Raw genomic sequence first — 10,101 nt, forward strand, 5'->3', positions numbered from 1 at the left:
TTCCCCCATCCCCTTCCTGACAGTCTGGGGAAAGGGTTGGTAGTACAAAGCGGTGCCAACAGCTGTATGTTTCCAGCCTGATTTTTAACAACTGCATAAAGAAAAGGCTTGTGGGTGATTTGCAGCAGAACCTGCATGTTTATACTGCATTTAAATACAATTGTGTGGTAGTCCAGGCTGTAGTTTGCAGCACAGACTGGATTTGAAGAGGTATTGCTGGGGTCAAAATGTGAGTTACTAGGCTGCTTTCTTCACTGGAGAGGAATTTTGTCATAATCTGAAATACTTGTCTTTTGTTTTTCCCAGGTTCCTGTCGCATGTAAATCGTGTCCCTGTGGCTACATATTTATTAGTCGAAAACTCTTGCATGCTAAACGGGCTGAGAGATCACCACCCATCACAGGTAATGCTTATGGAGGTGGGAAGAAGGGAAGGTGACAGTTCTTTCCCTTTATTTCTTGGAGGCAAAGGACAGAGTATTTTACTTCAGTGTGTAAATTGACGGTTGTCCGTTCACTTTCACCTGAATTTATGCATGGTAGACTTATGTTTATTTTTCTTGATTTTTGAGGGAGTAAAAACCTGTTGTTTTTCAGTCTTACCTCCTTTGGACTTGTGATGTTGGCATTTATTCTGTGTATATTCTAGTGATACACATCGGTCGCTCTGCAAAACTCCTTACAGAAAACTTTCTGTTGATCCTGTTTTGAAGCTAAATTTCTAGAGGTACCAAGGGGTACCTCAGAGTACATGCTCATGAAAGCTGGGTTTTCTGAAAGTAAAAATCTTTTTTTTTTTTTTTAATAAGTTATGTTGAGTGGTACTTCATTAATGAATGCATTGGTGGCACTGAATAAAATTGGTTGGATGTTTGATCTAAAACCAGGTGGGTCTTACTTTTCTCTGCATGGGTAAATTAAAAAATAGTGTATTTCTTGTCTTACTTGCACGTCTTTTGTTGATGGGTACAGTAAGAGGCTGGTTGAATATTCATTCTGGCATGATTAACGTTCTCCTTGTGTTCATTTTTATCACTACTTCAACTCTTAGTAGGAATTAGTCATAGCAAGCACCTGCCAAGGAAGATGTAAAAAAAATAAATTCTGAATTATAATGTCTATTTTTTAAAATTATCTCCCAGGCCTACAAAGTGGAAACTAAATATTTGATATTTTGTATCACTGTTTTGCAGGATACTTATATTTTACCAGCTTGTAGGAATTATATGAGATGGTGCTAAACAACTGAACTTTGAAGGTAGAGGAGGTAAAGCAATGTCTGTGGTACGGTTTGGAAGCGTTGGTCAATTCTTTTCCTCTCCCTGACCGTTTTACGATAAAGTAGTTACCATGTGAAGCTGCAGGCCATAATCTGGTGGAGCAAAGCTCTTGCCTAATTCAGCTTCTTACTCAGGAGATGCAGCAGGGAAGGAAGAACCCCGTGCACGAGTATATGCTGGGGGCTGCTGCTGGAAAGCTGCTTTGCAGGAAAGGACCCGGGGTCCTGGTGAGCAGCAGGTTGAACGTGAGCCGGCAATGTGCCTTTGTGGCAGAGGAAGCTAATGATACTCTCGGCTGCTTGAGACATATTGCCATCAGGCCGAGGGAGAGGATACTTCCCCTCAGTTAAACACTGGTGAGGCCACACCTGGAGTACTGTGTCCAGTTCTGGGCTCCCCAGTCCAAGAGAGACATGGACACACTGGAGAGAGGCCACAGAAGGGCCACAAAGATGGAGCGGAGCATCTTTCCTCTGGGGAAAGCCCGAGAGACCTGGCCCTGCCCAGGCTGGAGAAGAGAAGGCTCAGAGGAATCTTACCAATGTATGTAAATACCTGAAGGAAGGCTGCAGAGGAGATGGAGCCCGACTTTAGTCAGTGGTGCCCAGTGACAGAACAAGACATAATGGGCACAAACTGAAACACAGGCTGTTCCCTCTGAACACCAGGAAACACTTTTTTTAGAGTTGCCGTGACTGAGCACAGGCACAGATTCTCCAGAGAGGCTGTGGAGTCTCCATCCTTGGAGATTCTCAAAAGCCACCTGGACTGGTCCTGGGCAGCTGGCTCTTGGTGGCCCTGCAGATTGAGACGGGTTGAGACAGGTTGGTCTCCAGAGGCCCCTCGCTACCTCGGCCTTTTTGTGATACTGTGAAGTGCAGCTTTTGTGTTAATATTAGTGACAAGTTACCCTGATGTCCATTTCGTACCCTGTGTCTATATAAGATAATGGGACAACTGCAGCAAAAGGAAACCAGTTACCCTGGAGGGTGTAGTGGGAGACTGCGTAGGTCGGTACTGTGCTCATAAGGTAACTGCAACTTCCGTTAGGGAGCGTTGTTTCAGGATTTTCAACAATACAGCTACTGCAGAATGGTGCTGCAGCCTTGCCAATGTGCAACTAGTCAGTGTTGAGTGATGTGCTGTGGTGACTACTGTTTTCAGTACCCAAGCTTGTTAATCCAAACTTAATTTAAAGGCGAAACTCATGTAAATACTCTTACTTGACTCTGCAGTGTAGGAAAATAATCCCTGTTCAGCATCAAGTGTTATGAGGCCTTGTCATAAACTGGATTTGGTGGGACACGTGTGCTTTGTAATGTGGCATTTACTGACAGCGTCGTTGACTCGGCTTTTCGATTTGTGTGAGCACTGGGAATAACTTCATTGCTTGTGTAGAAAGAAGATGAAGTATTTGCTGTTTGCTTGTATGGTAAACTTTTTTTTTTTGGCCAATGTAAACAATTGCAGTGGACTGTCTTGAGGGCTGTGATCTGTACAGGTTTTTTCCATCTTATTATGGGAAGCTGAACTTTTTGTATACTAGCAAACATTCGTTGCAAAATACATTTGAATAAAAGGCTTGATTAAAGGCTTAATAATTAAAGGCTTGATGCTTGTAATCAGGAAGTGAAGTGTCATTCTGGAGCTGACATGTTAATTTCTGCATGGATGTCATGCAGATGTAATTGTAAAGGAACAGACGTCTAACTGCTTTTGCTGAGAGATTTAAAGAAAAAAGGTGATTGTGTGGGGTAAGGATTAAGAGTAAATTAAGGACAAAGATGAAAACAACCCTGTATCATACTGTCTCTATTCATTTGCACAGAAAACAAGAGTGAGGCCAAACGGAGACGGACAGAGAGAGTTAAGCGAGAGAAGATAAATTCTGCAGTAAATAAAGACTTAGAAAACCGAAAAAGATCCAGGTCTAACAGCCATTCAGATCATAGCAGACGAGGAAGAGGAAGACCTAAGAGTGCCTCAGCCAAAAAGCACGAAGAAGAAAGAGGTATGAGAACTGGAGAAATACTTTCATTTGGTTTTCTTTTTGTATGAAGACTTTTTGAATCAATAAATATACCATTCAAACCATGTAAGTAACTAGACTAGTTGAGCCAATACCCGCTGTCTTAACATGGGGAAGAAACTGTTGTCACATCTGTAGAGACTTCTGGTTTTATGATTCAATGTCTGACTGGAACTAACTATAAGGAACTTGAGTCTGTATTTTTAGTCACCAGGTCAAGTTCCAATATGCAGGTTGAAAGCCATTGGACTGTAGTGCCTAGTAGTTTCGGTTTGTTTTTTTTGAGGTACCACTGCTCTAGATCACAAGGACAAAATATAGAATGGTGCCTGTTATCAGAGCGATTAGGATGATTGGATTGCTTAAAAAGTTCCTTGAAACTTTTTTTGAGAGCCAAAGTAAAAAGGCATCTTGAATCACTCCTATGACCTGAATTTTAGTCTCATGTTTCTACAGAATAATACTCTAGAGGAAAGAATGCCTCCTTGCTTATTAAGGTTCCTTGGTGACCTGCTGGTCTTAATCTTTATACAATAGACTGCTACTTGCCCTGGAGCAATTTTGGAGCCCCTCAAGTAGGTGACTGTCACTTAAGATTCCTGTTTTTTTATGAGCCTATTGACACTGCATTTGCTGTCTATGATTTTGGAGATACTAATTTTAGGCCTGAATAATTATTCTAGAATTTAGCATAGACAAAAAGGATGGAAGGCAGATAGGAAGATGATGACTTCATACTTAAAACTACTGAAACGGTCAAGCATACCTTGTGACATAACTCAGATGCAATTGGTTTTTTCTCCTGCCACCTTACTTGATAACAAAAATGGGTGTTAATCCAGGTTGCAAAGTGAGTTCTTTTATCTTCTAACTGTTCAAACCCAATTGGTTGTCTCTGCTGTTTAATGTAAATATGTTAATTTCTAAAGTTTCTTTCGTATAAAAACAAAGTATAAATTGGGATTTTTTTTGTTGTTGTTTTATTGCTCATTTAGTGCTTTGGCTGTGGAAAGAGGAGACGAAGTTTGTTTTCTGGATGGCACTTGCTTTATAGGAATACACTTAAAATATCTAATCTCTTCACTGTTGCATATGGCTTATTGATTTGTGGAGCTTCCCAGAATACAGAGCTTCCCTATTTGTAACTGATCCAAGCTAGGCTTTGTCTAGCACCTCTAGAATCGTTTCTATGCATTTTTCTGACAGTCTAGTTCACACACAGCTTGGTTTTGGAAATTCCTGCGACTTGTTGGGTTGCCCTGTACAAAGCAAATCTTCGTTCCTGTCCCCTGAGAGAGAGGAAAGCAGTCTAAGCAATCAAAAGAAAAGACCCATTGTCTTAATGCATGTCTTACAGTGTCCAAAAAGCAAGAATTTGAAAGCATGAGGGATATTCAGAGAAGATGCTTTCCTGTCCAAAACTAGGCTGAATGTTTTGACCTCTTACTGCATACTTCAAAGTGTGACGATATGGCAGTTCTCGGAGGTAGAAAACTAGAAATAGGGATGTAGTGATACATAATTCTGCATAATGTGTGTGTGTGGAGTGTTGTTTTCTTGGGTTTGGTGTTGTGGGGTTTTTTTTTAGAGCAGAACCTCACTTGAGAAAATTGCCTTCCTCATCTTGTTCTGTCCAACCATCCCCTTTTCTTGGTACTGTGACTACTGCTACTACTTCTTCCTTGACCTCTTCTGCAGAGCTGGTACAGAGCTTGGGTTCCTGCCCCTCTGTAGTTGTCTCTGCTCCTCACCAGTACAGCACACCTTATTGGTTAGCAGTAAGCGGATTAAGGATATTTTCTTCTGACTTATTTCTGATTCTGTCAGACTGTAATCTGTGTAGACCACTGGTGATTATTGAGCGGAGTTATAAAACCTAACAAAACGTTGGTAGATGGCTGTCACAGCTATAAAAATAAATTCAGCAGAGAACCTATCATTTCGTAAGTAGTTACTATAAACCAAGTTAACACCAACTTATCCCTTTTCCAGTGGCTTATAAAATTGGCCTAACTACGACGTGTGGAGTAATTAATGAGGAATTTTAGAAATATCCTTCCTTTACCAAACCTGCTGCTTGACAGTGTTGTGTAAAAGCATATTAAGCAACTTTAATTCTTCTACTCCAATTAAAGTGGGTTTTTTTTTTGGTGTGACTCATTGCTAGTCCTTGTATCAGTCTGCGTAATGTTGAAAGTCAGCCCTAGAGTGCCGGACATGGGCTTAACCTTAGACTTGAAGTACGTGATTTCCTCGCCTATTGTATATTTCTAGGGTACTTTGGGTACGTTTTACGTGTCCCTAGAGATTGTGCTATTCTTCTTGTCCCCGAAAGACTTGAAAAGAGGCCACTGCCTGCAAAGCTGTGAAGTATTTGGTGCCTCTTAGGTGCCTACAATCTCTGATGCACTTGTAGATGAAAAACAGGAGGAGAGAGACACCTAAATTGTAGTAGCATGGAAGAGCAGATAATCTGTCTGTTTGAAGACCACCCAACTGTGAAACTTCTCTTCCTAAAGACACCCCTGACGTGTAGCTCTGCTTCCTTGGCTCGTGTCGTGCTTTTTTCATCCGCGGCGTGCTTGTTCCCAGTGATGTCTGTGCCTTTGACTAGTGCTTTTGTATCCTTCGTGACTGGCTCACACTAGAGCGAAGAGCTGCAGGATTCAACAGCAATTAATAAGAATAGGAGAAGCAAAAGGGCTTTTTAAAATAAACTCTTTTCCCTGTGGATTTAATAAGAAGGAATGGAGGGGTGAGGAAAGAAAGCTGATGGAGACTGAGGGGATATGGCAGGGTGCTGGGACCCACAGAATATTCCTGTCGGAGGTTTCAGAGCCGTGTGATGACCCTGCACAACAGGAACTTCTCACTGCAGGCTTGGCTCATCAACACGCGCAGTTTGTCTGGCTGGAACGCTACAGTGTACTTGTAAAGCAGAAGTTTCATAATCTGATTCTGGTTTTTGTTCTGGTGGTATATTTATTGCTCTGTTGTGTGGGACTGTGATGCACAGCTAGGCAGGTTCCCAGGCTGCCTTGTTATCTAGGTAACAACTTTGGTTACACTAAACCAAACAAACCCCTCCTTGTAGGCTGGAGGAAGTGGTGTTGGTTGTTCTGTTCCTGAAAGAGGTTACTGTCAAGTAAAACTCAAGCGGCCTGGAGTCTTACTAAAGCATGCTTGATACTTAAGGGGGAATGAATCTCTTCATAAAGATATATCCATTTCAGTATCCTGATAAAACTTAAGCTGAATTAAATTGCTTTACCCGAGTTTTCCAGGAAGTTCTGACTGTATTACTCATACATTTGCTTGCCCAATGTGCACATTTGAAGTAGTTCACGATCTTGCGTAGTGCATCTCAGAACTTTGGACTGCAGATCCATGCAAAACTTGTGAGGGGGGAGGTCTGTTTCATTTCTACACGAATCACAATTTTAAGGGCTGTGGGTCTAATGGGTTGCAGGAGATACGGGGATCCAAGATGTGCTACAGAACAACTGTATATTTTCACTTAAATAGCCTTTTAGTTGTATATCAAAAGACTGAATATTTTTTGTCTTATAAAAATGGTATTGTTTCTGTAAGACATTCATTTGTTAATAGCAGATAAGTGAGTCAGAGCTGCTTTCAGATAAGGCTGTGAAGCGGAAGGTTTTAATGGTGTCTGTAGGAACCATGGTATCCTGTGAGTAGCGTATGATGAAATGTTAGGCAGGTGCAAACTCCTCACTAGTTACTGATGAGAACTGAAGTTGTTTTCTGAATGCATAAAGCCTGCAAACCTGTGTTAATCCCTGATACTGTTTGCTATCAAGGTTTTGGCTATTTAAAGCTGCAGTCTCTCAGAACAAGCCAGTACTGTGTGAGCACGGAAGGAAGGGAAATTCGAGCGAGTTTTCTTCCTGAGAAGTCTACAATCTGTTACCAATAACCAGGAATAAAAATGTTTTTGATTTTGTTGGACGCTGACGCATTCACATCGTGCCTGGATTTGTATGGATGAGGAAGTATGAAAAAGGGGAGGGGTTTAGGTATGACAATAAAAGAGATTAATGTTGAATAACCAGTGGGCGTAGTGTCTGTGCTCAGAACAACTCCCAGCATTGTTAATTTGTAAGCGGTGGGATGGAGGAAATGGAGCAACCCAGGCCGAGTATACATACAGAACTGATTTGTCTTAAGCTACAGGGTAGGACTTGCAGCAAAATGCAGTTTTTTAGCTTTCATTTCAAACTCAATACACCAGAGAACATTGTCTTGTGTGGCCAGGGAATCATTTACGTTGCTAATACCAACCATGCTGCTATTTGTTATACTTTGCGGAGGCAAGTCTCTTGTTTTAAGATTTAAAACTGATGCATCTTTGTGTGTCCAGGCTCCTCGCTAACCAATTTTCCTTGCAAGGAAAGGTGAGCTTGTGTGTGTGACTTAAACTGTGCAGAAATCTTCAGGTGGAGGGTTTTATTGCTGTGTGCTGCTGCATCAGCATTAAATGGGAGCACAGTGGTAAAAGGTTTTTCAGTTTCTCCCATTTAATTGCTTACCACAAGCACTTGACTTTACAGGGAAGGTAGTTGGTTGGAATGGAGTTTGTAGCTGTAACACGATCACATGTGAAGCCAAATCTAAAAATATTGTTATATATGTGGACCCTTTGAAGGAATAACCATGTGAGTAGGTGGAGATGGGACATGCTGATATCTTCTTTTTTTTTTTTTCTTTTTTCCACATGGTGTTTTCCATTCTTTTCCAATGCTGCTTTCTCTCACTTGCCCTTGCTGATTTAGGTGTTTTGGTGGAGCAATCTGTGTGTGCCATGGTCAAAAAGAATGTGCACACGTGTCAGTGTGTGAAGGAGATGGGGTCTGTCAGGTGAGCTGTGTGTTGTGACGGTCAGTTAGTCCAGGTCACCATGGAACTTGGATCAGGGATGGAATTAGACACCAGTCTTGAAGCCCTATATGTGTTTCTCTCTTCTCTGTATCTACAAGCCCGGTGTTCTGCTGACAAAGCTGGTTTTGTTGTGGTGGTGTTTGTCTTGTTGTTTGGGTTTTTTTCTTAATGAGTTGTGTCAGCTGCTCCAGTGGCTAGTTCAACTGGGAAATGAAGTTGTGATCCAGAGTAAGTGGTGTTTATCAAAGTACTCTCCTGTGAGTTTTGGCACAGCTGTAGTGAAACTTGGTGTGCTGAGTACTGTGGTATGGAAGCTTCTTGTTGGCTTGCTGTTCGCTCTCTGTAGCCTTGAAAGAAGCCAACATCAGTAGAGGGAATTCAGAGGCTTTCCCTTGCTCCCTGAGGTGTTAGCATTGTTCTGCATCTGGGGGAAGATTGAGTCTGCGGTATAGGAAGTCTAGAAATGTTAATGGTGACAAAATGGGAACCTTACTTCTGCCATGTAGCTGCTCTTTAGTCTTGGACACTAATTAAACTCTTGGGTTCCTCTCACTTAGATATGAAATAGGGGAACAAGTGTCGTATTTACTGATGATGTTGTGAAATGTCTTTGGTTTGTGGGTTGGGAGGTGTTTATGTAAAAGCAAAAATACCCTAAACTGGAGGAACACTCGAATACTCTTTTGTGTCAGGAATCAGTGTAATGTTAGTGACTCATTCTTTGTCATGAAAGAACAGAAATTCAGTCATGCTTTTGGATGACTAATTCTGTGACTCTTGTAGCACCTTTGTGTGCTGCCATTCCTTCCTCTCTCTCAATCCTTCCCTGCATAGGACTTGATTGTGTAACCTCTTTTTCAATTCCAGTACGCCGCTCCACATAATTTATTAACTACCATGTAACTTGCATTAACTTCGGATAATGGAAAAAGCTTCTAATAGTGACTTTTTTTTCTTCTACAGAGAAACAAGAGAAAGAAGTTGACATGTATGCTAACCTTTCAGATGAAAAGGCCTTCGTGTTTTCTGTGGCCTTGGCGGAAATAAACAGAAAAATTATCAATCAAAGACTTATTCTGTAACTTGTAAGCACAATCTGGTGCATTTATATGCAGAATGGCTAGCGTATTTCCAAGGTGTCGTGGACTCTCGGAAAATGTGTTGTCTGCGCCGACAAGGACCACAGTATTTCGTGTTAAAATTCTACTGCAGTTCTTGGAAATCGAATTCTGTCTCTACAAGTCAGAAAGTGTTCACAAGATTGTGCTATGAAAATCAGAAAGCAGATACTTTTTACACCTTGAAGACAAATGCTAGACAAATGCACAGAGAGACTGCACCCATTCCAGAGCACTTCCTTTAAATTTGCTGCCAGAAATGCAATATTTTGAATATTTTCAGAAATAAATGATTTTCCTTTAAAATTATATATTTCAGATTTTTCAGCTATGTTGCAGTTTACGTATGTACAGTTCACATAACTTTTTAATAAATCGATATTCCAATATTTTATTGAACTGGGAATTAAGTACCTTTGTGATACTGGGGGTGTGTTGTTTTTAATCCTTTAAGAAATCTGCTCTTCATCCTAGGGATGGCTTTAGATTTGCATTTTTTCAGTAGGTCTGATATCATTCCGATAGGAAGAAAATTAAAGTGGCTTCATTTTGGTGGATTTATTCTGCTTGACGGCTTTGTTTTGTTTATTAATCCTCTCTAGAAAATAATTCCCTTTTACATAGAGTATGGTTTTTTTAAGAGTCACATACACTTTTTGGGGTCAGAATCCTGAAATTTGAGAGCCTGTTCTGTAGCAACAGTTTGGGCGTCTGCCTTGTCCAGACGGTAAGTACTTCTCACATACTCTTGGCCCATCGCTTGCTGGAGAGGGAGA

At 41.1% G+C, this 10,101-nt stretch overlaps 1 protein-coding gene across 1 annotated transcript; it reads left to right on the forward strand.

The window, feature by feature from the left end:
• Positions 1-291: 291 nt before the first annotated feature.
• On the forward strand, positions 292-9,714 carry LOC104516898 (chromosome unknown open reading frame, human C16orf87; the record flags this gene model as incomplete). The annotated part of the gene is made up of 3 exons (XM_010161392.1): positions 292-403; positions 3,108-3,290; positions 9,171-9,714. Coding segments are annotated over 3 exons (414 nt in total), but the record flags the coding sequence as incomplete, so codon positions are not given.
• Positions 9,715-10,101: the final 387 nt, after the last annotated feature.

Source organism: Eurypyga helias, unplaced genomic scaffold (genome assembly GCF_000690775.1).
Source record: "Eurypyga helias isolate BGI_N326 unplaced genomic scaffold, ASM69077v1 scaffold1491, whole genome shotgun sequence".
Classification (NCBI taxonomy): Eukaryota; Metazoa; Chordata; class Aves; order Eurypygiformes; family Eurypygidae; genus Eurypyga; species Eurypyga helias.